The 27,548-nt window shown below is 43.9% G+C and overlaps 1 protein-coding gene across 1 annotated transcript in view; it reads left to right on the top strand.

The window, feature by feature from the left end:
• NGFR (nerve growth factor receptor) overlaps positions 1 to 27,548 on the top strand; it is a 68,945-nt gene that overhangs the window by 17,362 nt on the left and 24,035 nt on the right. The window contains exons 2-3 of the mRNA XM_054994599.1: positions 6,164 to 6,305; positions 26,668 to 27,027. Of these exons, the coding sequence (XP_054850574.1) occupies positions 6,164 to 6,305; positions 26,668 to 27,027 (502 nt within the window). The remainder of the gene's footprint in view (positions 1 to 6,163; positions 6,306 to 26,667; positions 27,028 to 27,548) is intronic.

Here is a 27,548-nt window from a genome sequence, read left to right on the forward strand (position 1 = left end):
AAAGAGAAAGGGTATAAATAAATAAACTCCTCAGACAGAAAGCAAGATGATTATGTTCCCTAAATGCAATAAGGCAGAGCGTGAGTAAGCTGATATAGTACTTCCATCTCCCAGAAGAATGAACTTTCATCTGCCAAATTTACCTTTACTCCACCCAAGAGGCTTCACATTAACCACAAAATGCTTTGAACGTGCCCCTGCTCTGCTGAAAAAATAGCATTTGTTTGTAAGCTAACGGCTGCTCTCATGAGGCAGAAAATACATCTTAATTCCCTGACATTTAAAGTATGCATCTTCAGTTGTGCCTCTGGATGCCTGGGAAGGCAATGTCCCTTGGAACACTTTATGCGCTGGCTGGGTTGCAAACTCTGGGATGGGAAATTCCTGGAGATTTGGGGATGGAACCTGGGAAGAGTGGGCTTTGGGGAGGGAAGGAACCTCAACAGGGTAGAATGCCATAGAGTCCAGTCCACCCTCCAAAGATGACACTTTCTCCAAAAGAACGGAGAGTGCTATAGCTTGGAGATCAGTTGTAAAGTATTCTGGGAGATCTCCAGGCACTACCTGGAGGTTTGCAACCCCCTGCACTATAGAAGGCATGTCTCCATTCATTAAAATTATAGAAATATAGCCCTGTTTTAGAGCAATGCTACAGGGAATAGTTGATAAACCTTTGATTTATTTATGTTATTGGATTCAATTGTTTTATTGGCATGTTGCTTTTATCACCTGTTTGATTTTGCTTTATTAGGGTAAGCCACCTGGAGCAGCATACAAATTTCCTAAATAAATCAGTTTAAACGTTCTTTGAGCAAACAGCTCAGCCCTTGCAAGTTGAGCTGAATTTTTTTTAAAAAAAATCAATTCAGAATGCAGTGAACTTTTAGAATTCATTAATTTTTTTAAAAAATATTTAAATCACATTTGCCAATGACAAAGCAGCAAAAGCTTGCCAAATGTTAGATTCCCTCCCTCTTCTAAAAATTGCAGCATCTGACATAATTCATAACTGGGAATGTATTAATTATCCCAGGACAAGATAAGTTCAGATGTTTGCCAAACAAAGGAAACTTTTCATGATTTCACCCCCACTAGATTTGTTTCAGGATTGTGTAGCAATTCACCTTAAACTGTAAGATTATTGGGGGTGGAGTTTTGCAGTTTGAGAAATCAATTGATTGTCAGTTTCAATACATGAGTAATAACTAGCTAATTCCTCCCCATATAAATTCATACGAGGTTCATGCATTCCAGCTGTGGTTGGAATTAAGATTTATCACAGTAATCCACCAAACTATGTACACCGTAGCAAGCAGAGAAATAAGTGCCCCAAATAAATTACAGAAATAATTAAAAGCTCTTGTAAGCTCAAAATGCCTGCTCACAAAGGAGGTTACCCACTGGGTCTCTGGCATGATTTACTCTTCTGGCTTTGCTTTCTTCCAGTTAGCCTCTGCTTCATCTCTGCCTTGATTCTGATTGGATGGTTCAATCACTGCTGATAAAGAGAGATGATAGAACTTCATGCCTTTAGAGGAGGCTGCCTGTTACATCTGTAATGAGTTACTGTTCTGATGTTGTTCCCTTCAAATCAGGAGGCATACTCAGATCGGTCAGTGGCATTTAGAAACCCAGAGCTGGGCTCCTTTGAGGGTGTATGTGGCTGCATATAGAGGTACCCGAGAAAAATACAGTTGTGATCATGAGGGTTTTTCTGTAGCAGTGTAAGCCCTGCTCCCACCTCTACCTTCTTGAAAAACACACATGTAAGCTCTGAATCCAATGCTAATTGTTTCTTCTGGACTCTTTCCCTCATGCCTGAAAATTCTGATTATTCTTTTTCTTTTTGTTTTTTCAAGTTCTGTGCATACTTACCTGATCACAAGATTGTTCTTCTGTGTTTTAAAAAAAATGAAAAACTGCTCTGACAAGTTGGGGCGGGGGGAAGGAGGTGGCTTCATGATTGACTCAAAGGCCAGCCAATCAGTGTGTGCACAGTGATTTGGATTGCAGACCTGAAGGTTTCCACTTACCTCAGTCCAAAACAAACAAACAAACACAGAGGCATGTAAAGTCCGTGGGCTTTGTGGAGAGGGATCTTCCCACTGCCCTTTTCTGCTGCACCAGGAAACACATTGGCTACCACCACGGGGTTCATTGCCCTTCACGCTTTAAAATTAAGCACTTCTGTGAAGAAGAGCAAAGTCTATCTCCCATTTTAATTCAGAAAAAAATTAATTAATTTTGAGGAAATTGATTTCCTGGAATCATTTAGTAGATCTGTCAAATTATAGTAGGTATTGAGGTAGATTGAGTAGTTAGAGATTTTAGCATGTGAGTGGCTTAGTAGCCATTCTGGGCTCTGCTTCTTCACCATGTTACATAAGAGAGCATATGAAGATCATAATACTGTGCTCCCCAATTTCCCCTTCCCATTCCTGGATCTCCAGATACGCTGATCTGTTCAGTGGGTACTGAAAATGGGCTGGGGAAAGAAGTGGATTCTATCACATTGAAATTCAAATAGCATTTCTCCCATGGATAAGCCATTTTGAAAGCACAGCGTAGCCCTGCCCCCTTCCCCATAGCAGCTACAAGTGGAGTGGAGTTTCCCATTTGAGCCACAGACAATGAGAGTTTGTTGCTGTCTCTAACTCAAAGGGGGGAAATGAGTCACGCTGTCATTTGGTATGGTGCTGCCTGGGTGCCCCTCATTGACTTTAGGTGGCTTCCCACTGTCTGTGCAGGAAAAAATCCCTGTGTGGAATCTGCCACTGTGAGTGTCCGCAGGTTGCCACACAGGTTTCCCATAATAGCGGGGGAGGAAGGTCATTCATGATTGGCAACCATTTTTGACAGGAACAGCCTCAGGGCCTTGCTCCTCAGACTCTGGTGGATGTAAATTAGAACGCTTTGAAGAGCATCCCTCATGTGTCCATTTCCTTCCCATGACAGGGCTGAGGAAACCCCAGAAGCCTGCAAATATGACATGGACGTGCATTGCTCATTTGAGAAGTGTACATTAGGGGTTAACAACGAATGACATATAACCGAGTCCTCCTGATGCTTTTTTCTTTCTTCTTAGCAGTTGCAGGGGGCAACCTGGAAGTTACATTCATGTTCTAAGCCTCTTTCTCCCTCCCTGTGTGTGTGTGTGTTTTGACAAGAAAGCCCACCTGGCTTAATGGATAAGAGAGAGGTTGGAATTCAGATCTATACTTTGCCATTCACTCTCTGGGTAGACCTGGGCCAAGCAGTTGGTTCCTCATCTCTAAAATAAGAATTGTAATAAACTGCTTGCAAAGAGATTGTATTATTAAGTCATTTAAAAGTTTAGTCATTGTTTCTGCTAAAAATTCCCCATGTCCTTAAAGTGTTATCTTCTTTCTCCCTTGCTGTCCTTCATGCCTGGAGCTCCTTCTCAGAAAATCTGCCCCTTCTTTCGAATACCTCTTCAATACTCACTTTCTGTAAAGACCGTGGTGTCTGTAAAGACTCTTTATTCTCCCCACCTCCTATGAAACAAAGCCTAAATATCTGGCACTGAACTGAATCCTTATACTTTTCACTTTCCCCTCTGTCTTTCTCCCCTTCTTCCTCCATTGCCTCTTCTATCTTAAATCTGAGGTCAGTTTTAAGTGGGTAGCCATGTTTGTCTGCTGTAAAATGAACCAGTTGTGTGTCTGCTGAACAATAATAACAATAACAACATTTGATTTATATTCTGCCATTCAAGACAACTCAATGCCCACTCAGAGCTGTTTACAAAGGGTGTTGTTACTATCCTCATGACAAACACTCTGTGAGATGGATGAGGAATCAACACCAGTTCTCCAGATTAGAGTCTATCTCACTACAGTTGCTAATTTCTGCTCTAATCAAGTTGCATTGTACAGTTACATCCTGATACCTTTCCTTGTAACATCCCACCCACCTTTTGGCTGAGATATAAAAGCTCAGGGATATCCATTCCTAGTGTTGTCTGAAGAAAGGAGCTCTGGCTCTTGTTGGTCTCCAGGGTGCTACTTGTCCCAAATCCTGCTGTTCTTTGAGGTCAGGCACCTTGTCTTGTTGTTCAGTAACATTAACGAAAATGTGGCATGCCCTCCCACTTGAAGCTGTTCTGGCATTTACACAACAAGTGAAAATATTTCTTTTTTGATTGGAAATTAGTTGCTGATTTTTCTGTGTTAAGGCCTGTAACCTGCTTGTTTGATGTTTTAAAAAAACTCAATCCTTTTGTTTTTAGAATCATTTTATGCTACTATGATGCCCCTCTCTGCTTTTTGTCTTAAACAAATGACACTAGAGGCATTTTAAAATTCAAAAATAACGAAATTTTATTTAACATAAATGGGAAAGGTGAGGTAAAATCAGTACATGCACAGACTTAAGGTCTAATGTTTCAGACTAATGAGAGTTTCTTAAGCTCTTCACAGTTACTTAAATCTTTATGTTCAGAGGCTTTTGTTCCAGTGTTTTTCCACACACTGTAATACACTTTCTTTGAATATTCTCTTACTCTTTTTGGTTTCCAGAAGACTGGTACTCTGTTTCCAGTACCCAAACCCCTTCTCTTGAAACACCAGTACTCATCTTGAGTTTTTAACTGACGCTTAAGGTCTCCAAAAGCAGTTTCTAACCTCACCAGACCAGGGATCTCTTCACTCTTCACGCCTAACTTCCTGTTTTGATTGGGTAGGGAAATTCTCCACTCACTAGAAGATCTATCCCCTTTCTTTAGCCCTAGTCTGTGCCTACTTCCCAAACTTCTTGTCAACTTTCCCCCTGTTTTCCTGTCTATGTTAAACTGCTCTCTGTCAGGGCTGAATCTCAGAACTGTCAGTATTCGACTCCTCTCAGCTAGGGCTGAAATCAGACTCTCTTCTTCCCAACATCCAGTTCAGAATTCTTTCTCTATTCAACTCATGCTGCCCAATCAGATTCCTTGGAGTAGCCTGTCACTCAAAGCTCTCTGTTTCTGTGACGAGTTAATCTTTCATAATTCTTCAGGTGTTTGTACAGCACTTCTAATTTTTTGAAAAGTGCAGTTCGTGACAGCTGCCTTTAAACTGCTTTTATTAAATAGCAATTATACAACTGCTTAGGATACTTTTTTACTCGTAGGGTAGCTCAGTTGTTTACTCTTTTATGATTTCTACTGAATTCTTAATTGTTTTGCTCTTTTATTATTAGCCACGTTGAGCACATCTCTAGAATGGTGGCATACCAATCCTGTATTTCACACATTTTCACCCTGCTCATTTTCCAAGGAGCTTAGAGTGGTATTCATGGTCCTCTCCCCTTCAATTTATCCTCACAACTACCCTGTGAGGTAGACTAGGTTGAGAGGGTGTGACTGGCCCGAGGCCACCCAGTGAGCTTCTATGGCAGAGTGGGGATTCCAAACTGGGTTTCTCAGATCCTAGACAAACAATGCATCACACTGGATCCCAATAATAGTGACATACAAGCAATGATGTTTTTTAAAACACAAGATCAACTGGGCCATGGTTCAACTTACCTGTCACGGCTGAGGCTGCCTTACAGCATCGTGAGCCTGTTTATCTGTATGATGCCATCAGTGCTCCCGGCAGCTTTCAAAGTACAAGTCAGGTGTTGGGGACTCTATCCTGAGGAACTTATATACTAAAATGTGATACAGAGAGAGGCAATGAAGAGAAATAATTTGAAATAAAAAAGAAGAGTAAGATAAATTTGAAATAAGAGAGATCTGGGAGGCCCAGATTTGAATCTCTACTTTGCCATGGAAGCTCGCTGGGTGATTTTGGGACAGTCACACCCTCTCAGCCAGACCAACCTCACAAATTTGTTGTGAGGTCAGAATGGAGAAGAGGAGACTGATGTAGCCACACTTTAGATCCTCAATGGATGCAATGTGGGGTAAAAATGAAGTAAATAAATAAATAAAGAGGTGGGAAGGGTGGGAATAAACAAGGGAAGACTATGCACGTACCCACTTCATTGCCTGGCCTCAGATGGGGAGGGTGGCTAAAGGGTTGTGCAAAAGGCATTCCAAGACAACAGGGGTTAGTAGAAAGTGATAGAGCTTTGCTGCCTGCTGGTCGGCTAGTGACAACAAGCATGTAGATGCCTTTAGAGGGTGAGTGACTCCTTTCTTTCTGCTTCCTTCCTGTCACAGGATACTGCAGGAGCCACCAAGGAGGAGTGCCTCAGTGGGCGTTTTACCACCAGTGGGGAGTGCTGTAAAGTCTGTAACCTCGGGGAAGGTGTTGTCCAGCCCTGTGGAACAAACCAAACTGTCTGTGAACCATGCCTGGACAGTAAGTAACACACAAGCTTCATTTTTTCTCCCCCCACCCCCTTTGGAGAATGTGCAAAACCTTGGCCATTTCCACAACGTGCCAAAACATTGCGCAAAACACGCAGAAGATAGCGTCTTCTCACGCAAAATCACGCCAGGAATGTGCAATGTTTTGTGCAATGTTTCGGAGGCCAGTAAGTCGTATGGAAACGGTCCTTGTTGTTTAGCAAAAGCAGTCTGAGTTTTTTTCAAGACCTGTCCCCAGTGGAAATTTGCCTGTCCTTTTCAGGGTTCAGGGCCACAGCAATGATGCCAGCAGCTGTACTCTTGGGTAAACCTACTTGGCGTTATCACTATGTAGAGTTGTCAGACCTCCCACTATTATGGGAGACCTCCACCTGGTTGATAGCCTTGTTTGCCTGCCATCACTCCAAGTGGTAGCAGGAGAAAAACTTTTTTAAAAAAAGATGGTGTCAGCTACGTTGCAATGTCACTTCAGGTTAAAACCCAGAAGTGACATAGAGTGGCCCTAGAAATTGCTGGAAACTATAACTTTACCATAGAGTTTCCACCAATTCCTAGAGATACCCAACATAGCATTAGGGAACTGGGGTTCACAGCATGGAGGAAAACACAAGCCCCTGACTTCCCCTTGCGATGTGGTCATGCTCTTCAATCCCCTCAGTCGCTGACACCTGGGCACCTTCAATAGTACCAGTTCTTGATAACACAACATTATTTTGATGACCCCCAGATTGGCAGATGGGAAGTCTGTAGCTAGGTGGGCAAACTGAGCAATGAATCACAGTGATAAAAGAGATCTTTTGGTACCTTAAAAACATGCCCATGCTTATTCTAGCATCAAACATTCATGAAGGACTGCCAATCTTCAGGTGGGTAGATCTCCTGGAATTATAATTGATCTCCAGACTGCAGAGATCAGTTCCCCTGGAAAAATGATTGCTTTGGAGGCTGTACTCTATGGCATTATGCCCCACCCCACCCACCCCAGGCTCCACCCCCAAATCTCCAGGAATTTCCCAACCTGCATTTGGCAACCCTTCTTTCATGGACCACAAAAGCTAACATTAAAGTAAAAAAAATTGTTAGTCCTTCAGGTGCTGTGAGGTCCAGTTTATTTTTGCTGCAACAGACAAACACGGCTACTCCTCTGCAAGGATTGCTCTCACCTGTTTTGTTTATTCAGTGTGCTAAAGGAGATTTTTAATGCCTAATATGAACAGAGTATGTTGTCATACAAGGCTTCAGAGGACCTCGCACTATGATATCAGGGATGTCCACCCAAGGCAACCATTCCTTTCCCAAACCCTCAAAAGTGTGGTGGTCTGGCAACAAGAGGGCTGAGCAGGAAAGACCTGTGGTCTGTTCTGCTCGACACAGCATTGGTTAAAAATAACTAAAAATAACCTTCCTATGCAAAATCAATGGCTGCTACTTAACCTCGCAGAGAATGGCAGCAGAGAAGCTGGGTATCGAATACCAGGCTGATAGTCTGACCTTGGAAGAGTTGCTGTATTGGCATTTGGCAGGGCAGAAAGTGCGCAGGAAGCTCCCACTGCTCTGCTGTAGGAATTGGGGTGGGGGTGGCTTTAGGGCTCCAGCGCAGCTTCACTGTGTCTCAGGGCTCTGAACCTTGCAGGATCTTTGACTGGGGATGAGTAGCTCAGCTTCATCTTGCACGCAAGCTACTGTACAGTTTTGATTTATTTTGTCTATTGACACGCTGGCAGAAATGCTTACAAGCCCAACATGGCAGCAGCCACTGGGGGATTTCAGCTGAAAGCTGACACCGGATAGGGGGAAATCAATAGAGAGAAGTAAGTACAGCTGCTCAGCAAGACCAGCTTCCAGATGAGTCAGTTCCTACAACACCAGTGCAGACCTGCCCTCTCCAGTTGCAGCCGAAACATTTCTGGGAGTATCTAAATTTGCCTCCAATTGCTGGCATAGCCCACATCATCCTGTATTCATCCCCACTTTTGGATTTCTTAGTGCTGAAGTTAGTGCCTCATTAGGGACTCACTTCTCTCTCCTTTCCTTTGCATTTGTTTAGACAAAGATCATAATGGTGTCCCTAATATGAGCCACTGTCTGCCTGAACTATCCAAGCATTTTTAAAGAAAGCCTGTTGTGTTCATATGTATCTATAATATTAAATGACAGATTTTAAGTCTCAGCAAAGTGCAGAACATACATTGCTGGCCTGTACGGTAGGGAACAATGCAGAGGAAAAAGCAGTTTTATGAAAGCTATCCATCTACTGAGTTCTCTCAACGGAGGAGAGATTTGAATGTGGTCCACTTGGCTCACAAATCGCACACTGTTATGTTTCTGAACCATGCATAACCCTTATTTTACAATCCTTCAGGGCTCAAGCAAAGGAGATGAAGATCTTACCTCTGCTTGATCCGTAGCATGCAAATTGCAGGCTCATGCAGCCATAATTTGCCACAGGGTTGCATGGGGGCTCAGCCCTTCAGCTTCCACTTTGTTTAACCATTCAAAATTGACTGCCCTGCTCTGCTGTTAGCATATTGAACTGAAAAAATATTACATCTTTTCTCCTTAAAGTGCTAATCACTGAGCAGGGAAATGGTTTCAAATGGCAAAATCATGTGGAAGTGGAAGGGTTAAGTCCCCTCTTTGTTCCCTGGATGACCCTGAGACAAAGTGAGGCCGCAGTTTGATTGTTATAGGCAATTGTGATCTTTGTCTAATTTTCTGAGCCCCGTGTGGAAGGTGAATCTTGCAATGTCTCTGACATCCCTTGGAAGAGGAGGACTGGGTACATGACCAAAGATATTGCCAGTTGCAGGGGAACAGTGTTGTCCCTGGACATATTTAACTGGAAAGTGAAGAATCAATCGCATTAGAATGATATGAAAAGCACTGTGAAGATAACAAAATGTAAGTCAAGGCAAAGGTTACACTAGCACAGATGTTGCTTGTGCTCTGATCCAGCAAACAAAATCCAAATGCAGAAGTGTTTTTTCCCAGGATGGTTTGCTAGAGTGGGATTGCAGAAGTTGCATTGGAGCTGGCAGGCGGTGTCATCTTAGTGAACAGCCCACATCTAATAATGAAGTGATGCATACCTAACCCTATGCTTACTTCACAGGCATCTCCATGTGCCCCCAGCTTGCGTTCTGGAGAGCATTCCCTTCCACCCAGCCAGACCTCAAATTCCAGGATGTTACTAGATGAAGACATTTCCTCTCTCATCTGGGATATCTTATTTGGGACGATGGGTGGGAGGGAAGCCCGCAATTTGCAGATTTATGCTTTGACAGCCACATTGGAATGACCACATTAATCTTCTTGTGAGTGGTTGTGCGCATGAACACATGTGCTCCTGTTTTACGTTACTGTGTACAAACTTGACCTTGCAACATCCTTATGTATGTTCTCAAGCTAATTCCAGAGAAGATTCTGATCTTAAGTGTAAGGTTGCAGACTTGGAGTCTTTGGCTTGGGTTGGTATCTTCTGTCATTGTAGAGAGTGTTACCTCCAAAACCTAAAGAAAAGCATAGGAGGAAGTAATTTTGAGGATTTTCCTTGTGTGAGGTCAAAGTGATAAAGAGAAAGTTAGAAGGAACAAGTTTGGAAACAGGCTCCTCTGAGGTACAGCAAGGAGGCTAGGTAGATGTCAGAGGAGTGCTTAGCAAATGTGACAGCAATGCTGGGCAGGTCTAATCAGAATCCTACTCAGATCTGCACAATGGGGCTTACTCCCAGGGAAGCATTCTTAGGATTGCACTATAGGAAGAAGGCTCTTGTAAAACTGCAATGCAAATTTGTCTCATGAAATTTAAAGAGGCAAGGATGAAATTATGCCTTTCACCCAAAAAACTGGTTCTAAAGAAAATTGTAAAGAAAGAATCAAAAGGATCTTGAGCCTGAGCCAAAAGATGAAAGTGTGTTCAGAGTAGCAATACTGTGATTCTCTTAAACAACAACACACTCAAAAAAACAAATGCCCCCTGGCGGCGATGCTTGTTTTCTTGATCTGAGCACCCCATCTTAAAATGCCTGATTCATTCACAATTTAAAAACAGTCAATGTTTTGTGCATTTTTGTCTACAGTAGGTATCAGCATCATGCAAGCAGCCAGCTGAGAAATGCGGACTATAAATGACATAAATAAAATAAACTATCATCCTTTGCTAGGCCAAGGATAGTTTCTTGTCTATTTCTTGCATCCAGTGGGAATAGAATTGATCTTGATTGAGCTCATAGAGCAGACCATCGGTTTTGGTGGAGAAAAGGACATTTATCCTGTGTTTAAATGTATGCAGCCATGCTTTGGCTTCAATAGAGCCCTGGCTCAATTCTAATCTTAAAACTATCTGAGCTATACATTTTGAGGTTCCTGTAATATGTCGCAGAAAATGGCAAGGTGGGTAATCTAGGTTCTCATTTACTTAGAGGATCCATATTGAAGCCACATAAAGGAGCTGTAGAATGATTTTCATGTTGAACCCAAACAAACTCCTTGGGATATATTTGCCTTCCTTAGAGAAGAAGAAGCACTCAGTCACTGACACAGAACGTTTGATTTTATTTATTGCAAATTTAAAATGGGATTGCCGGTTGAGGATCAAAAACCACCCCCAGATATTGAGCCCTCCAATAATTGGCCTCTAAAGTGCCAATTTGGGACTCGACCTTTGCTCATTCATTGCAGACCAACACAGCTACCCACTTCTGACTGCAGTCTTTCCTAAAAGGTCATACCCAAAGCAAGTTTGTGAAAGACTGGTTTAAGTTTGTAGTGTCCTGCCCAGGAGCATTACAGTCTAGTTAGGGGGCGGAAGGAGTGACATGCAGGTAGAGGGGATGCTGTAGAGGAGGTAAAGGGAAATGTGGAAGGCTCAAGAAAAACTTGGTTAGAGAAGCGAGTCCAGAGAAAGGGCTTTGAAAGAGAAAGTAGGAATGGCCAGGAAAGATCCCTCTCTGTCCAGGATCCCAGAGAGCTGCTGCCAATCAGAGTATAGAATCCTTACTGAAGTTTATGGGCTGTTCTTGGTAGAGCTTTGTTAAATAGGTCTGGCAGATTTTTTCCCCCATAATTTTTTTTTTGAAAAAACCTGTTCAAACAGAGGTGACACTGGGTGAGAAGAAATCTGTGTGCATGAAGGGAGATAGTTTTTCTCAAACCATCTAGGAACTGTTGTCTGTCTCAGAGTGAGGACTAGAATAAGCTTTCCAAGAACTGAGCTACACGAACAATTCAGGGCACTTCCCCAAAGCTCTGCACCCTTCTGAGTTAAGAGGGGTGAGATAAGCTTTGCAAGGGATCTATTGCAAGTCAGTTCAGAGCAGAGCCGTGCAAGCCAAAGAAGCAAGAAGCCGCCCTGAGCCCATCTGTGGGGAGGGCGGGGTATGAATGAATGAATGAATAAATAAATAAATAAAACGTGTACTATGTTATTACGTTTCATTCTGCCTATATAGATACAACTGGCGTACAAACATGAGCACTCCATAATTGCTTTTGCTGTAAGTTAATAAAATTTAAATGCATCGGTTTGTTACGTGAATAGGAGACTCTGACTACATGGGATGGGGACTGTAATGGCAGGTATGGATGTCTTGCCTGAGGAAGTAGAAGTACAGTTGCCAACTCTATAAACAGAAAAACATCTGATGCCAATCATAAACCAAGGGAGGGGGACTTTGGGTCAGGGCAGAGCTAGGGTGAATCCCATGGAGATGCAATAAAGTACAGTTCAATGGTTTTTGGCAGGTTCAGGAAGGGAGCCCAGTGCCCTAAAGTGGCCTGTTCACCTAAATTATGCATCTTTTAAAAAAATGCAGCCAGAGGAAGGAAACAAACCTTGCCTCTTAGCCCTAAAATATAAACAAAGGGGCGGCGGGGGTGGGGGGGGGAGGTTAGGCTGTGTTTTTGCTTCAGCTGCTTGGCAGTGAATGTCACAGGAGAATTACTCAACACGTTTTTTAAAGAAATCACTGCCCAGACTTTGCAGAGACAGTCCTTCTGTCCTAGTATAATCTTTGATCAAACTGGTTTTTGAAATAATACTAAAACCTCCACAGCTTAGGTCTGCCAGTTTCCCCATTGTAAAGGGAAACCTTTACATTGTTAGCAACAATGGGGGTGGCCCCTCCTTTTTTGTTAGTTTCCCCATTGTAGCAGGAGACATCTTGTCTGGTAGTCCCCAACCCCCACCTTTGTTTGGTAGGGCGGCAGCAGGAAAAAAGGTTGGGGGAATTGTTCTTGCTCAGACAGCATGATATCACTTCCGGTGTGAACCTGGATGTGGCATCATCTCATCAGGCTGATGTTCTAGTCTTCCACTGAAACACAATGACATCAGTTCTGGGTTTACACCGGAAGTGTCATCATGCTGTCAGAGCAAAGGTGTTTCAAATGTCCCCACCCACCTGAGCCACCTGCTGGTGGCCAATGCTTGGCTCGGAACCACTCCGCAACCTGTTTACCACTGGAGAAAGAATGCACACCATGCGCTTTTTGTCAACAGCCTTTAACCTTCTGAAAATAATATGATTTTTCTCCAGCTTCAGTGCCAATGATGTGGGTAGGTCATGAAAGGAGTTCCCAGTTTTTTCTTTAAAATTATGGCGGCGGCGGGGGGAGGGGGGGCGACAATACTGGGATTTCCATTCACAGAACTTCTAGCATCCTGTCTGGTTCAGACCTTAGTGTGGGTGGAAAAGAAAGAGACATATATCGCAGCAGGAGTGGCTCCTGGGTCTTCTCATTTTTAGCCTACATCTCCAGAAATTCCTAGAACAAGAGGTCTTAGAGCAAGATACCCAATTAAGCCATCTGATGTCACTCTGAGCTACAGGAACTCTTTGCCTTTCATGTCTTGAATCCTGTTTCCTGACATGAATTATTATTCTGCTGAATAATTTATTATCCCTCCTAAAATCAACTCCATACAAATCCATCTGTTCTTCTGACAAAGCTGCAGCACAGGCTTCCTCATTTGGGAAGGGGGACCCACAAGAAGAGAGATGGGAAAAGTTGCCACCTTATGTAATGTGTTACTCTTTGGGGAACCTCTTGATGGTGCCAATAAACCCCATCTGTTCTACCCAGTGCCCAAGTGCCAAGGTTTCAGCCTCTCCTTGCTGCTTTTCTGTATTTATTTATTTAAAACGTTTATATTCTGCACTAATCTCAGCCAAGGTGACTCACCAGATAAAAAGACCGTAAAACTAAAATAAGTATTTTTTTACCTCAATAACATCTACATGCAGCAGAATCAGAATAGTCATCAAACCTAAAACCAGATGTAAAACTAATCCCCAAAATCATAGTGCAATAAAAGATGTTAAAATATTAAAACAATAGAGCAATGATCCCCATGACACCCACAGATGTGTTTCTTGGCACCCACATCCTTTTTCCTCAAAGTGTCTCTTCTGTAAATCCAACAGCCAGTCCTGGCTTCCCTCTACCTCATTGGTGCAGGGGGTACTTTAGAAAAGCCCAGGAGGCATCATCTTTGTGTCTACAAGGAACGTTCATTCTCAAATAGTGGCCTCCATCATAAGCGGAAGCTGGTCTTGAAATCTGCCAACATTTTGTGATTGGGCCCCATGGCAGCCATTTTGTGATTGCCCCGCCCCCCATGGCAGCCATTATGGGGTGGTGCTCACTCCACCCAGGAAGTAACTTCAGTCTACTCTCAGCAAGGTTGGGTACTCCCTGCAATAGAGGACAGTGAAAACTCTCATTGCATTAATGCAATAAAAGATAGTAAAATAATAAATTCACCACCACAATTAGTTTAAAAATTGGACAAAAGAAATGGTTTTACTCCAGGCCCCCAAATGTAAGATGGTATGTGAGCATTGGTAGGAGTTCTGAAGTGGTTCTGGCTGCACGCTGACATAACAGCAAGCTGAAGTAAAACATCTGATGGGGTGTGGATGCAATGGGTTGCTGGGGACACACATGCCCCTTCTTCCTCTGTGCTCTTCTATCGTGCACAGTGTAAATGTGGACTTCCCGGTTTGATCTTGTTCTAGTTCACTGTGAAGTCTGAATGAGGGCTGCTCGATGGATCAGTTTGTTTACTCCCTGCAAATTGGGATGCTAAACCTCAGTTTAATCCCCATTTAGAATCCTGGCATAAGTGCAGTAAACAAACTCCGGGTCACCGATGCGCCAGCAGTTAGATGTCATGATGAATTAGAACTCAACTTCAGTGTTTAATCAGCCTCCGCACGCTAAAGATAGGTTTGCCAAATGCCTGGAGAAAAAAATGTCCCTTTAATAGAAGTGTAATGGGATGTCATTTACCAGGTGATGTTCTTTACCTTTATGCCACGAAAAGCTTTAGCTACTCATTTCAATGCATTAAACCTCTGTTAAAGGGGCAAGACATTTTTTTCCAGGCCTGTTGGCAACCCTAGCTAGAGGAAGGGAATGGGAGTGAGCAAGGGATGCACATGAGTACAATAGAATCTGTATCTAATCGACGTTTCATTGCCTGCCATCGGAAAGCAGCCCCTGTATCTTGGAGGCCAAGGACTTTATTTCAGAAAACAAGAGACCTCTGGAGATGGGAACCAGTGTAGTGTAGAGGTTGAGTGTCATCTAGGAGATCTGAGTTTGACTCTCCTCTCTACCATGCAACTCACTGCAGGACTTTGGCCTGTCACTGTTTCCTCACAGGGTTGTTGTGAGGCTAAAACAGAGGAAGGGAGATTCATGTATACTGGCCCCAGGAAGGGTGGAATAAAAATGTATTAAATAGATAGACCTCAGTTGACATGCTATCTCATACAAGAGTAGGTGAGTCTAGAAGGACCATTAAAAGTAATGTACTTTTAAAGTAATATTAAGTGCTTCAGCCAGCTAATTATTTGGCAGCCAATGTATTTCCGTTGAAAATTGGTGGGACGTGTTCCCATAAAGCTGAGCCTGTCTATAGTCTTGCAGCTACCGAAGTTTCCAAACCATAGTCTAACTTGCCTGTGATCTGTGGATAACTATGGGCACGCTGTTCCTCTCAAGGAAGGTCCTCAGCTGGCACACCAAGGTGGCAAAGGTCCTACATGCCACCAAGAAGATTAGAGCCTCCATCTAAAACTTAGATCTAGTAGCACCCCCAAGATATGAACCTGAGTCTTTTTTTGATGGGGTACATCCCATCCAGAACAGACTGACTTTTCAACATCTGACTGGTCCTACTGTTGAACAATAGTACCTCAGTCTTGTCAGGACTGAGCTCCAATGTATTGGTTCTCATGCAGGCCATGATGGCCTGCAGGCACTGATTTAGAACCTCTAGTGTCTCATCTGACTCTGCTGAAAACGTGAAACAGAGATGAGTACATGTTGGGATTTGCAGTATGCAATCTGAGTTTTTCCCCTTCAGCAGGATCCGATTAATTAAGTTATGTTGAGCCATAGCAAGTAGGAATTTTTGAGCAGATCACCAAAGGCTAAAGCTTTTGAATTGCACTCTTTCATTATTACAGTATAAGATGCAACTTGGCTCACTTCCTTGACACACCTGAAACTGGTTCTCCAATTGGTGTCTTTGTTCGATATGTCTGTGTTTTGCATTGCCCTGTGGAATGAAACAGACGTGACGCAGGGAGCTCTGCAATCAGATCTCCCACCTGCTTCAGAAGTGTTACCGATGTGGTCAGAAGTAGTTTAGGAGTCACATCAGATACCCAGTCATCGCAAGTAAAACTTTTGCACAGTCTACAGAAATCTCTCCATGTGAAAGTGCAAGAGTTGCCAATTAAATTTGTTGCAAAAGTATAAGAGTTGCCATTTAAAGTTCTTGCTGTTGGCATTTGATTGTTCTGAAATTGCAAATAATATATGTATAACAAGTTGAGACACACGCACTTGTGAAGAGGCTTGCAGCCCAAGCAGAACATTTTCTCCATAAAGAGCCTACTCTGAACCCTCTTGGGTGCTGTGTTTATGATATTGATGAGGATTAGACTCAATTGATGGGACTTACTTAGGAATTTCAGGGTAGGAACAATTTGTAAACTCTGCCCCTCGGTATCCACCCCCTCACCCGCCACAATTCTCTCAAGTGACTGAGCAGCTGGATTTCCTCTCAACTGTCCTCTCAACATTCCTTCCCTTTTCAAAATCATCAGGCCATTTACGAAGGATTTTTCTACCTTTGAATAATTAGTGAAATTCTATTTTTCTGTATATTCAGGGAGTCCCCAACATAAGCAGACCACCCCCCTTGACTGTGGGTGGCACCAATATACAGCTTTTGTCATTCTCATGAGGCCAACCAATTTATTTTAACAGTGGTAGAAGGCCCTGACCTCGATAGCCTAGGTGAGCCTGATCTCTTCAACTCTGAGAAGCTAAGCAGAGTCAGCCTTTGTTAGTAATTGGATGGGAGACCTCTAACAAAGACCAGAGTTGTAGAAGCAGGCAATGGCAAACCACTTCTGTTAGTCTCTTGCCATGAAAACCACCAGGGGTCGCCATAAGTCTGCTATGACTTGAGGGCACTCTTTACCACCTCCAGAAGAAGAAGGTGCCTGTGAGGGGTTTTGGTGGTAGTGGAGAGTGCCATCAAGTCATAGCTGACCTATGGCAACCTCTGGTGGGGCTTTGATGGCAAGAGACTAAGAGAGATGTTTTTCTATTGCTTGGCAAACATCTGCCAACCCTAGTCTTCGTTGGAGGCCTTCCATTCAATTACTAACCAAGGCTGACTCTGCTTAACTTCCAAGATCTGATGAGATCAGGCTTGCCTGGGCTATCCAGGTCAGGGCGTGAGGAGTTTTAGGGGAAGGATATTCCCCTACCTCATGCTGGCCCCTGCTTTCCTCCTCATTTGCTTTGGCTTCATTTCCTCCTCCTGCTTGGTCAGCCTTCCCTCCCGCCCCACCATCTGCTTGCTCACCTTATCCTTCCCATACTGGTTTGATTTTCCTTCACTTGCTCCCCCTCCTGGTCTACTCTCCTCTCTTCCTCAGTCTATTCAATTTGCTATCCCTGCCTGGTGTGGCAAAGGGTAGGATGTGGAGAGAAGCAGGCAGGCAGGTAGTGAAGGCCAACCATCATGAACCTCTACTTTATTCTCACAATTTGCTTAAAGTGGTCATTGCAACCATATTTTTGGCCAGCATTTAGGGTTGCTATGATAATTCAATATGTCACATAAACTCTGATTTTTTTTTCTTGTGGAGCACAGACATTCTACTTAACATCTGGTGAGTTGTTACCCCCAAAATATTTTTAAGAGCTTGGGTTTTTCTGCCAACCCAGGATTTCCATTTGGCTTGTAGTAGGGATGCCGAGAATTTTACAATCAACAGCCTCGGTAGGTGAACACACTGTTTTCGAGAGCCCCGGTTACTCATGAGCTGAGCCTTGGACCTCCTCATCTTGTATTTATGTGACTCAAATGGCATGCTGAATAGCATTGCGGCTGCCCTGTAGCTGCAAGGACAGCTTGTGGTTCCTCTAGTACTTGCACAATAGATGAGACGATTTTCACTCAGGGTTATGGGTGTTTGGGTCAGGTAATCAAATGACACCTGGTGTGGAAATTTATGACTCCCATGAGAGTCTTCCTCCCCCAAAAAATGTATGAACTGCTGTATAGCCAAATTGATCAGCACCCAGTGATGAGATGAACACAGATTAATAATATTATGTTAAGACTTTATTTTTAAAAAAGATACAATATTTATATATAACTGACTATTTTTGTTCCTTTGTTATTTAAATAATTGGCAGTGGAACGTGGTGAGGGGGTGTTCACAGGTGGGGTAAGCTTAATGTGCTTTGCCTAAGTGTAAAAAGTTATCTGCCAAATAGACTTTCTCTACACAAGATGCCTCGGCGCATGTTCGTCAAGTGTGGGGAGACGCAATGTTAGCCAGGAAGTGTAGTTTTAAAAGACAGAGCAGGTGGAGATCGCACCTCAAGTGGGTTTGTTAATTTCATATCCGCCTCCCCTAAGGCTCTGTCAATTTCACCTCTTGTGTCTGAAACTGTGTGGGATTGCAACCAGAGGGCAGTGAGGAATGGAAATGGGCTGAAGCTGCTTTCCAGAGCCAGGCTGGAGAGGTTATAATGGGCTGAAGTTTCCCTTCTGGCATTTCACAGCCGCTTTGCACAGCTCCAGTGTATAACAAATCCTCTGTCCTGCCACCAGCTCTGTCTTTTTAAACTACCCTTCCCGGCATCTCCTAATACATATTCTTCATGTGTCAGATGTCTCATGTAGAGAGACTGATAGTCTCAAGCTGCTCATGAAGAACCCAAAGGGCACACTGAACAACTGGCTTCTTGCTTGCAAAGGACAAGCAGGATGAGAACAGAACCAAAGGGTGCTCGAACATCCCTAGTCTACATAACTTTTATTATAACCCTGGGTGGCCCCATTGTGTGGATTTCTTGACCTGCATGGGGCCCACTCACTACTATTAGATATAAGAATTATTAATGCATGAATGTTCCCAGTCCCCAGTTCCCAGTCCCTTTCTTTTAACTTGTTGGTATTTGTTTTCTTTGAAGGAAAAAAGAGTGAGAGCACTCGAATATAAGGCTACTTTGATTTCCCCCCTTTCTCTGCAGATCCCTGCGGGTTCACGCTCTCATTCTCTGGCTGAGTGGGGTGGGCCGGAGCACAAGGAGGGCCCCAACAAGAGCTGCGTGTACTCAGTACCGGTGCCTGGTAGTGGAGGAAAGTGCCATCAAGTCACGGCCAACTTGGGACCCCCTGTGGGGTTTTTAAGGCAAGAGACAAACAGAGGTGGTTTGCCATTGCCTGCCCTCAGGGCTGACCCTGTTTAGCTTCTGAGACCTGATGAAAGCAGGCTAGCCGGTGCCCACTGGCCCCCCCAAAGCCCTGCAAAATCCAAGTATCTACGCTGCTGTTAAGTTATAAAAAGGAGAGTAGCTCTGCCGTATCTTTCAAATGGTCAGACTCAAGTGGACTTAATTGCCTTTTGGTTAGCCCTGTTTTCTAACCCGCTTTTTAAAAAAAATGTATATATAAACTGCCTCTCATAAAATCCTTCCTAGTTCTTGTTAGCCTTGCCCTGATCCCAAAATTGCTCCTGATATTTAACCTCAATATTTCTTCCTGTAATTTAGACTTATTACCTCTTCGCCTAAAGTTCCAAGCAGGGAGGGGGCATGGCAGGGGAGGGGTGATGCTGCAGAGGGCCCCTGACAAAGGCTGCCGCATCATTGAGAGTGACAGCCAGGGGCGAGTTTAAATGAGAGCGGGGCGTGTTTTGATGGAGGCATTCAATCTGAGGAGCAAGTTTTTGCATCCTGCCATTCAAAAGGAAAACCGGGGATTGCCCCAAGAATCTCCTCGAGAGATCACACAGCTCATTCAAGAGTGGTGCCCTGGGTGAGAGGAGAGGAGGGGAACTCAACCACTCTGCAAATCTGGAGGAAGCAATCCACGGCATATTCCTGGTAATGCCCCCAACACCTTTGAGGATAGGACTTCAAGGCCTTCTCCTGCCCCACAGGAGCCTTGCCAGTGGGAAAGCAAATGAAGGGAAGAGAAGCCTGCAAAGCTTGGCATGCACTGAATCCAGTTTGCCTCTGGGTATTTGTTGGCATATGAGGGCCCTTTTCCAGAATTTATTTATTTATTTACTTCATTTATGCCACATTTCTCTCCCCGGTGGGGATCCTAAGTGGTTTAAAACGTCATTCTCCCCTCATAACAACAACCCTGTAAGGTAGGTTAAGTTGAGAGAGACACACACACTGGCTCAAGGTCACTCGTGGCAGAGAGGGGATTTGAACCTGGATCTCTCACATCCTATACTGTGTTGACTCAATGAGTAACATGACCTCTCCTCCTTCTTCTGCTGGAATTTTAAGAGTTGTGGCATTCTTCTTAAAATACTTACATCAGAACCCTGCAAGATCATAATGAGAGACCATTTATTTCTATGGGTTAGATCCAGCCGAACTTCCCCACTGTTGAAAAAGAGAGGAGGGAATTTCCTTTGACCACCAAGCAAGCTATGCTGAGGATCATGGGACTGCATGGACAAACCCCATATGCAATGAGGGCTGTAATTAGAAGGAGATCTGGGCTAAATTGAGTGGCAAGAGCTGTCCGGATCCAACCCTATGTTATTCTGTCAGCCTTCAGGACTCCTATGCCTTTAATAACTGCAGGGCAGGCAGATATTCATCTAGCAATGCTTTTCCCAGCATGCACAGGGTGTGATAGTTTATCATGCACTCATCTGAATTCTCTCAAGGTGGAACATCTTCTTTTGGCATACAGGTATGCCATCTTCTTTGTCACATTTTTTTAACACTGGCCCAAATGAACATGCTGTGTGACAAACCAAACTTGCACACTCTGAGACAAAGAGAAATAACTCCATTAAAAAGAATCTGAATGTAATGATAAGATACCAGTGATAGGGTTCCAGTACAGCAAGTCAGTTTTACTTAGCCACTGATCGCCACACTTTGAAGCAAGTACTGCTTCTTCCAACACCTTTGGGAATGGATAGAAATATGGATCATGAGGAGGAAAGCGGGGGCAAGGAAGACTTTTGGGGATCCAGGGAAAGGCAGGGAAAGACTGATTTTTGTATAAGCTTTAATCCCTTATGGAAAGGAGCTGAAACCAAAGGAGAGGGAATGAAGACTGGGGTCAACTGAAAGTCAGCAATTTTGGCATCTTTGTGGAATGTTTATATTGGACACCACAATCTTAATCCTTTCCCATAGCTAATTGAGGGAAAACAGATGCAACCCAATGCGCGATCAAACAAGCCTCATCCCCCGTCCCAACCAAAGCAGAAGCCACAGTAATGTATAGCTATCAGCACAACATGTCGGTACTGAGAAGGTTTCTGTTCTATTTCCCCTTGGAGAATTGTAGGGGGCAGACGCGTCATCTAGTATGAGCAGCTGCTGTTGTAGGTTGACTCTTGGGAAAGAGATGCGCCAGGGCTTTTCCATAAGATTCTTTCCAGGATTTTTCCTTCATTGACCAACAGTGTGCTGTATCTTGGCTGCAAGTGAGAGAACAGGGGACCAAGTTGCTGTTTGCTACTTTTAAAAAGAATTGTTTAGCAGTGTTGATCTGCTGTGGCCAAACTATTGAAGAGTATTATGGCGTCTTAAATATGAACACACATTTCTTGCCCTCTTAATCTCTGGCTCACAAAAGCTTCACCGTGGGAAACTGTTTCGTCCTTAAGGTGTTGTGAGAATATTTTATTGAAGGAGAATATGGCTGGAATTAGGGATGCCGCACATTTCATGTTGGACTCACAGTGTTTGACTGTGATGATCAGATGTGAGACAATTGCTGGGGCTGTTCGGTTTGGCATCAAACTACTCAAAACACCAGCTAAACAGGACAGAATTGGGTTTTTATCAAAACTGTGCATGCAGGCTGGTGATGTCAAACCAAACAGATTGGCTGCCATTAACATTGCTAAGGACTGCTTAGACAAAAGCTGAATGTTAAGATTTATTTTGAACGCTCAGAGGTTACTTGTGTGACCGATTTATATGGTTTGTGAGTGATTGTGATTGACTGTTGAAGCCACTAGAAACAAAATAGCTTTCAAATTTGGTATGGTAATCATCGGAATAGTTTTGGAGCCACAGTAGTGATGAGTCCAAAGACACAGCGTCTGCACGCATCTTAAGGTGTCTGCTGCCGTGTGCTTCCAACTGAAGTGCTCGTTTGAGAATGGTCTGTAGTTCTTGGCCCGTATGCATCTCAGCAAGGAGACAGCTGGGAGGAGGTGGGGTTGGGACATTGCTCATGAAGGTGCCTGGCTAGGTCTCTGGTTCAAATCCATGCCCTGTCAAAAGTAATTCCTTAGAAATCGGAGTTCCAGTCAGTCCTTCAGATGGGGTTTCCCCTCCCAGAAGTCTTTGAGGGCAGTTGCAATAGTGGCTGAGGGGAGCGTACTGGAGGATGGAGTCCCAAAGGCTCCGTTGTCATGCCTCCTTTCTTATTAGGATTTCCCTGTTCTTTAGCCCAAATGTAGGGAAACACAACAGCCTCTTTGGGTCTGCATTCATCGCAGGGTTGGGGGGTTTTTTTTGGCCAAAATCATGCTCCCATTGCAGCAGTGAGCAATGTGGGAGCTGATGGGAACAGCATCCACCTGCCCCATCCCAGTCGCATTCATTATTGCTGTTGCCCCTTCCCTTCCATTTTCTCTTCATTTTATTGGTGCAGAAAAGCCAACATGTTGACAATCATGATGCCCCCATTAGGGTTACCAAGCTCCAGGTGAGGTCTGGAGATCTTTTGGAATTACAACTGATCTCCAGATTTTGGAGATCATTTCCCCTGAAGAAAAGGGCTGCTTTGGAGGGTGGACTCAATGGCATTACAATCCCGTTGAGGTCCTGTCCCCAAGCCCTGCCATCTATGGTGTAATGCCGTACAGACCACCCTTCAAAGCAGCCCTTTTCTCCAGGTGAAATGATCTCAGAAGCCTGAAGATCAGTTGTAATTCTGGGGGATCTCCAGGCCCCAGCTGGAGGTTGGAAACCCTAGTTCCCTGAGTTGTGGGTTTTCTTTAATTCCTGCATTATGTTCAGTTCATATTTCAAATGCAGTGTACATGAGCTTCAGATACTATCGATACCATTTTCCTGCCCTGAAATGGTTTGGGAGAAGTACTATTTGCCCTTTGGGGGAATCTGTACATTTTCCGATGGGCCAAATACTGCTCCCTCCAAACTGTTTTAGGTCAGGAAAATGGTGTGTGGGAGAAGGCTGAAGCCTCTTCTCCATTTGTGCCAGAGTCACAATCACAGTTGGGCACCACATGCACTGGAATTGAGGAGAACTCACGTCCAATTGTTACACAGGGTGGGGACCAAATGAGCATATTCCATAATATGTCATTAATGAGCTCAGCTCCAAAGCAGCCCCTGCATTCCCATTATGATTGTGTGTGTGGGTCACCTCATGTATAAATATGCTGGAGGGACCGCCTCCCTCCCTATGTCCCTCCACGGCAACTTCGCTCATCTGAACAGGGTTTCTTGCAGGTGCGAGGCTGCACACAGGCGAAATCAACAGCAGCCCTTGCACAGGCTTTCTCTGTGGTGGCCCCTACCCTGTGGAACAACCTGCCTGACGAGGTCAGGGAACCCCCGCTACTCTCCAGGCTTTCCATAAACGATGCAAAACCAAACTATTCAAAAAGGCTTTTTACTCAAATAGGAGGGCTGTATTGTAGGGAGTTGGGGATCGTAGACTTCATCACTATTTTTGCCTTATATGTTATCTGCTGCTTTAAAGATGTACTGCTATGTACAACCAGCGCTCCATGTTGTCTAATGTTAGTCCTAGAACTGATTATGTTTTGCTCCAGTATTTTTTCTACTTTGTCTTGGATCCTTGCTAATGCTATGTCTTTTAAACTTGTATCTGTTTACCTTATGGTATTGTATTGAAATGTACTTAATACTGATTGCATTAACCTCATACTGTGTAATCCACCTTGAGTCTCAGTGAGAAAGGCGGACTAAAAATGACGTAAATAAAAATAAATTTAAAAATATAGCAGGAGACCTCTTGGCATCAGCCCCCATTTATCACTGCCCTTTCACAGGCTGCCTGGGGAAATTGAATGGGCTTATCAACATGGCACAAATATGCAATGTCACTTCTGCCTCGAAACCTAGAGCATCTCCATGAATCCTAGAGCATTGCCATGATATGATGATGTCATCTCTCGTTTTGTACTATGACATCCTTCCTCAGTGCAACACGGGTGCGACTGTCCCACCTCCAGTATCTCCTGCTGGTTGGCAACCCTAGAACATGCTGTAAGTTACATGGATGAGAGAATTTTGGCAAATGCTGCTTCTCCAGTTTTAACAAGTGTGCTATGGGAAAAGCCACTGCTAGTGGCATCTTCCCTCCCATCTGCACAATTTTGATCGATACAAGGACCCTCTTGGGCCTTGCAGCTCTGTTCAGGAACTGATCCCACCCCTACCCCTACCCCCCAACATACATTGTACCCACCCCATATGCATGTGAAACTGGAGATCTTCCTCACTCTTTCCAAGCAAAAGTAGACAGCTCACTGGAGCCAAAGCCTTGAGCTGAAATCGAAATAAAATATTTTAACTTGAAGTCAGCGTATATGCCTAGCTCCTTCCGCTGGTTTAACTTTCCATTAAATCATAATATATTGCCTCTTCAGGCTTTCCAATGCACTTTATAATACTCACCAGTGTGTGATTCATCCTATGAGAGGCTTGCAAGGGAGTCGGGTCAATTTTATTGTTACGAGCTGATTATAACTACACTGCAATGAATAGCGAGTGAATTTGGCTGTCAGGCACAGTTTGTATAACTCTAAGCAGGCCTCCTTCATCCTTTGAGAGTCACAATTTAATTGCTTAATTTAGGGAGGAAATGGTGGGAGGACCATAATTAGAAGAACCAAGGTATTGTTGTTAGGCAACTTTTTTTAAAAAAGGAAAACCTAGTGGCCCGAAATTTGTCAAGTTAACTTGGTCATTTAACCTGCCTTATCCCTCCGGGCTGTGGAAGAATGTGAGTGAGTGAAACACGGCCAATTGCACTGTATCATACTGTTTGAGTACATGAAAGGCAACCCTGTAAACAGATTCGAGTTGTGTGTGAACTGTTCCACCAACTGACAGAACTTGGCTCCTTGCTCTCGGTGAACAGAACAGGGACTGAACTGATGGGCGTTCAAAGAACCTCTCCTGCAATCCCAGCTTTTTATTGTCTCTGTTCTCTTGTGCTGGCTTTGTTTTTACCATTTTATGGCTGGTTCTCTCTCTTTAAAGCAAAACATCTTAAACTGTTTTTAGAAGCCGGGTTAAAATAGCCGGCTCAAGGTTGACTCAGCCTTCCATCCTTCCAAGGTCGGTAAAATGAGTACCCAGTTTCCTGGGAGTAAAGGGTAGATGACTGGGGAAGGCAATGGCAAACCACCCCGTAAAAAGTCTGCCAAGAAAACGTCGTGATGCAACGTCCCCCATGGGTCAGTAATGACTCGATGCCAGAGGACTACCTTTACCTTTTTAGGCCATTTTTATCTGTATTTTTTGCATTGTTATTGTTTGTAAACCGGGCAGTGAATGTTTCTGTATTGGCATTTGTATCATTTGGGAGTTTTAATTTAGAAGCCAAACCAGTACCTTTTTTAGACTAAGCATTTGCTGGGTATTAATTAAATAAGTTTTCTGGCTTGTGCATGAAGTTTTGTCAAGCTCAGATGGATCAAGGGACAGTGGATATCTTTAGTCTGGTCAATATTTAAATTTTGGGTGGTAAGCTGACAGTGCCATCCTGAACAGTTACATCCTCCTCTGTAGGGCTGTCATTTGCTTCCTATGGGGAGCAAATTCCCACTGCTGCTCTCCTGTCTCTGCCAGCGCTCAGTTCAGCAGTGGAGGGGTGTTGGCGTTGCTTCTGGGTTACAGCTGACACTATAGGAATCTTCCTATGGCCTTTTCCATAGATACTGGGCAAAATCCCACACTCTACTTCTAAACCAAGCATGGCCACTCTACTTAAGCCAGTAGATTTAAGAATGGTATAACTTGGCTTACAACGGCATTGTAAACAGCTTATGTTATATCTGTCAAGTCTATCTAACTATATCACACACACACACACAAACCATGTTGGTCCAGTAGAAAAAGTCCAGGCAGGAACACTACCATAGCAGAAACATCATTTCAGGTGGGTAGCAGTATGTTGGTCTGGGGTAGAACTGCAGGGTTTGAGTCCAGTGGCACCTTAGAGATCAACGAGATTTTCAGGTGGTTGAGCTTCTATAGCAGGAACAGTTGGTTTGGGCCCAACTAAAAATCACTAGTGATCTATCCTTCAAATTTTCTAGAACTTTCTCTTAACCAAAGAAGAAATCTGTGTTGTTAGCAGAAGGCATAAAAGACTCCCCATTTGCAATTTGCTATTTCCTAAATGGTGATTCAGAAAGCTAACGAGGGCAGTTTGTGCATAGTACAAAAATAATTTAGGTTTGCCCCAAAGCATCCAGGAAGCAATGATCACTTGCACTTTGAAAATGGATAAGCTAGCATTTCTTCAAATCTGTCTCTACTGCTAATAAAAATGCTTGTACATACAACCCTCCGGCTCATAACCCTCAGTGTAATTTCAGCTTGAGAAAACCGTACTGGTGGAAGGCAACAATCCCCCTCCCCCATGCCATAGTGCCAATTCAAATCAAGCCTCATGGTGCTTTTTCTTACTAGGAAGTTGCAGCTGCAATCTGGCCAACTTGTGTACATTGTAACATGCAGTTTGGCCCTCAGTGGACTATTGTTTCTTTGCAGGACTGCTACTTATGTATCTTCTTTTCTTTTGACTCATTCCAGGTGTGAGTTATTCTGACACAGTGAGTGCCACAGAGCCATGCAAGCAATGCAAGGAGTGTGTGGGCCTTCAGAGCATGCTGGCACCCTGCGTGGAGTCAGACAACACCGTCTGCAAATGCATTTATGGCTACTACCAGGATGAGACAAGTGGCGATTGCAAAGAGTGCACCGTTTGTGAAGTGGGCTATGGCCTCGTGTACCCATGCAGAGACAATCAGAACACATTTTGTGAGGAATGCCCTGTGGGGACCTTCTCAGATGATGCTAACCATGTGGATCCCTGTTTCCCTTGCACCATTTGCGAGGAGAATGAGATCATGGTCAAGGAGTGTACTGCAGGATCGGATGCTGTGTGCAGAGGTAGGAATTTTAACAAGCCTCAAATTGGCTGGCACCTGTGAATATTCACAAACATTCTAACTGCTGAGAGAAACAGTGTGCTTGCAGCAAGGATAGATGAAGGGTAGCTTGACATGTGGGAAACCTCACAACAGCCTTGGAGTGAAGAAGGGCTATGCGCTGCTGTAAGGAAGGCTCTTCTGCAACCAGGATAGAACATAGATATGGTTGCCATCTCTGGCCTGGGAAATTCCTGGAGATTTGGGGGTGGAACCTGAGGCAGAGTTTGGGTAGGGGAAGAAACTCAGCAGGGCCATGATGCCATACAGTCTGCCCTGTTAAACTGCCATTTCCTCCAATGGAACTGGTCTCTGTAGACTGGAGATCTGGCCCAACCTGGAGGCTGGCAACCCTAGACACAGCAGATGACACAGCAAAAGAAGAAGACATATAGGACTGAAAACAATATAAGCTTGTGGGGAATGGAAGTAACTGGAAAGGGAAGATGAAAGCACACCCAAGGCTGATTTTCACAACCTTCT

This window comes from Eublepharis macularius, chromosome 12 (genome assembly GCF_028583425.1).
Source record: "Eublepharis macularius isolate TG4126 chromosome 12, MPM_Emac_v1.0, whole genome shotgun sequence".
NCBI classification, from domain to species: Eukaryota; Metazoa; Chordata; class Lepidosauria; order Squamata; family Eublepharidae; genus Eublepharis; species Eublepharis macularius.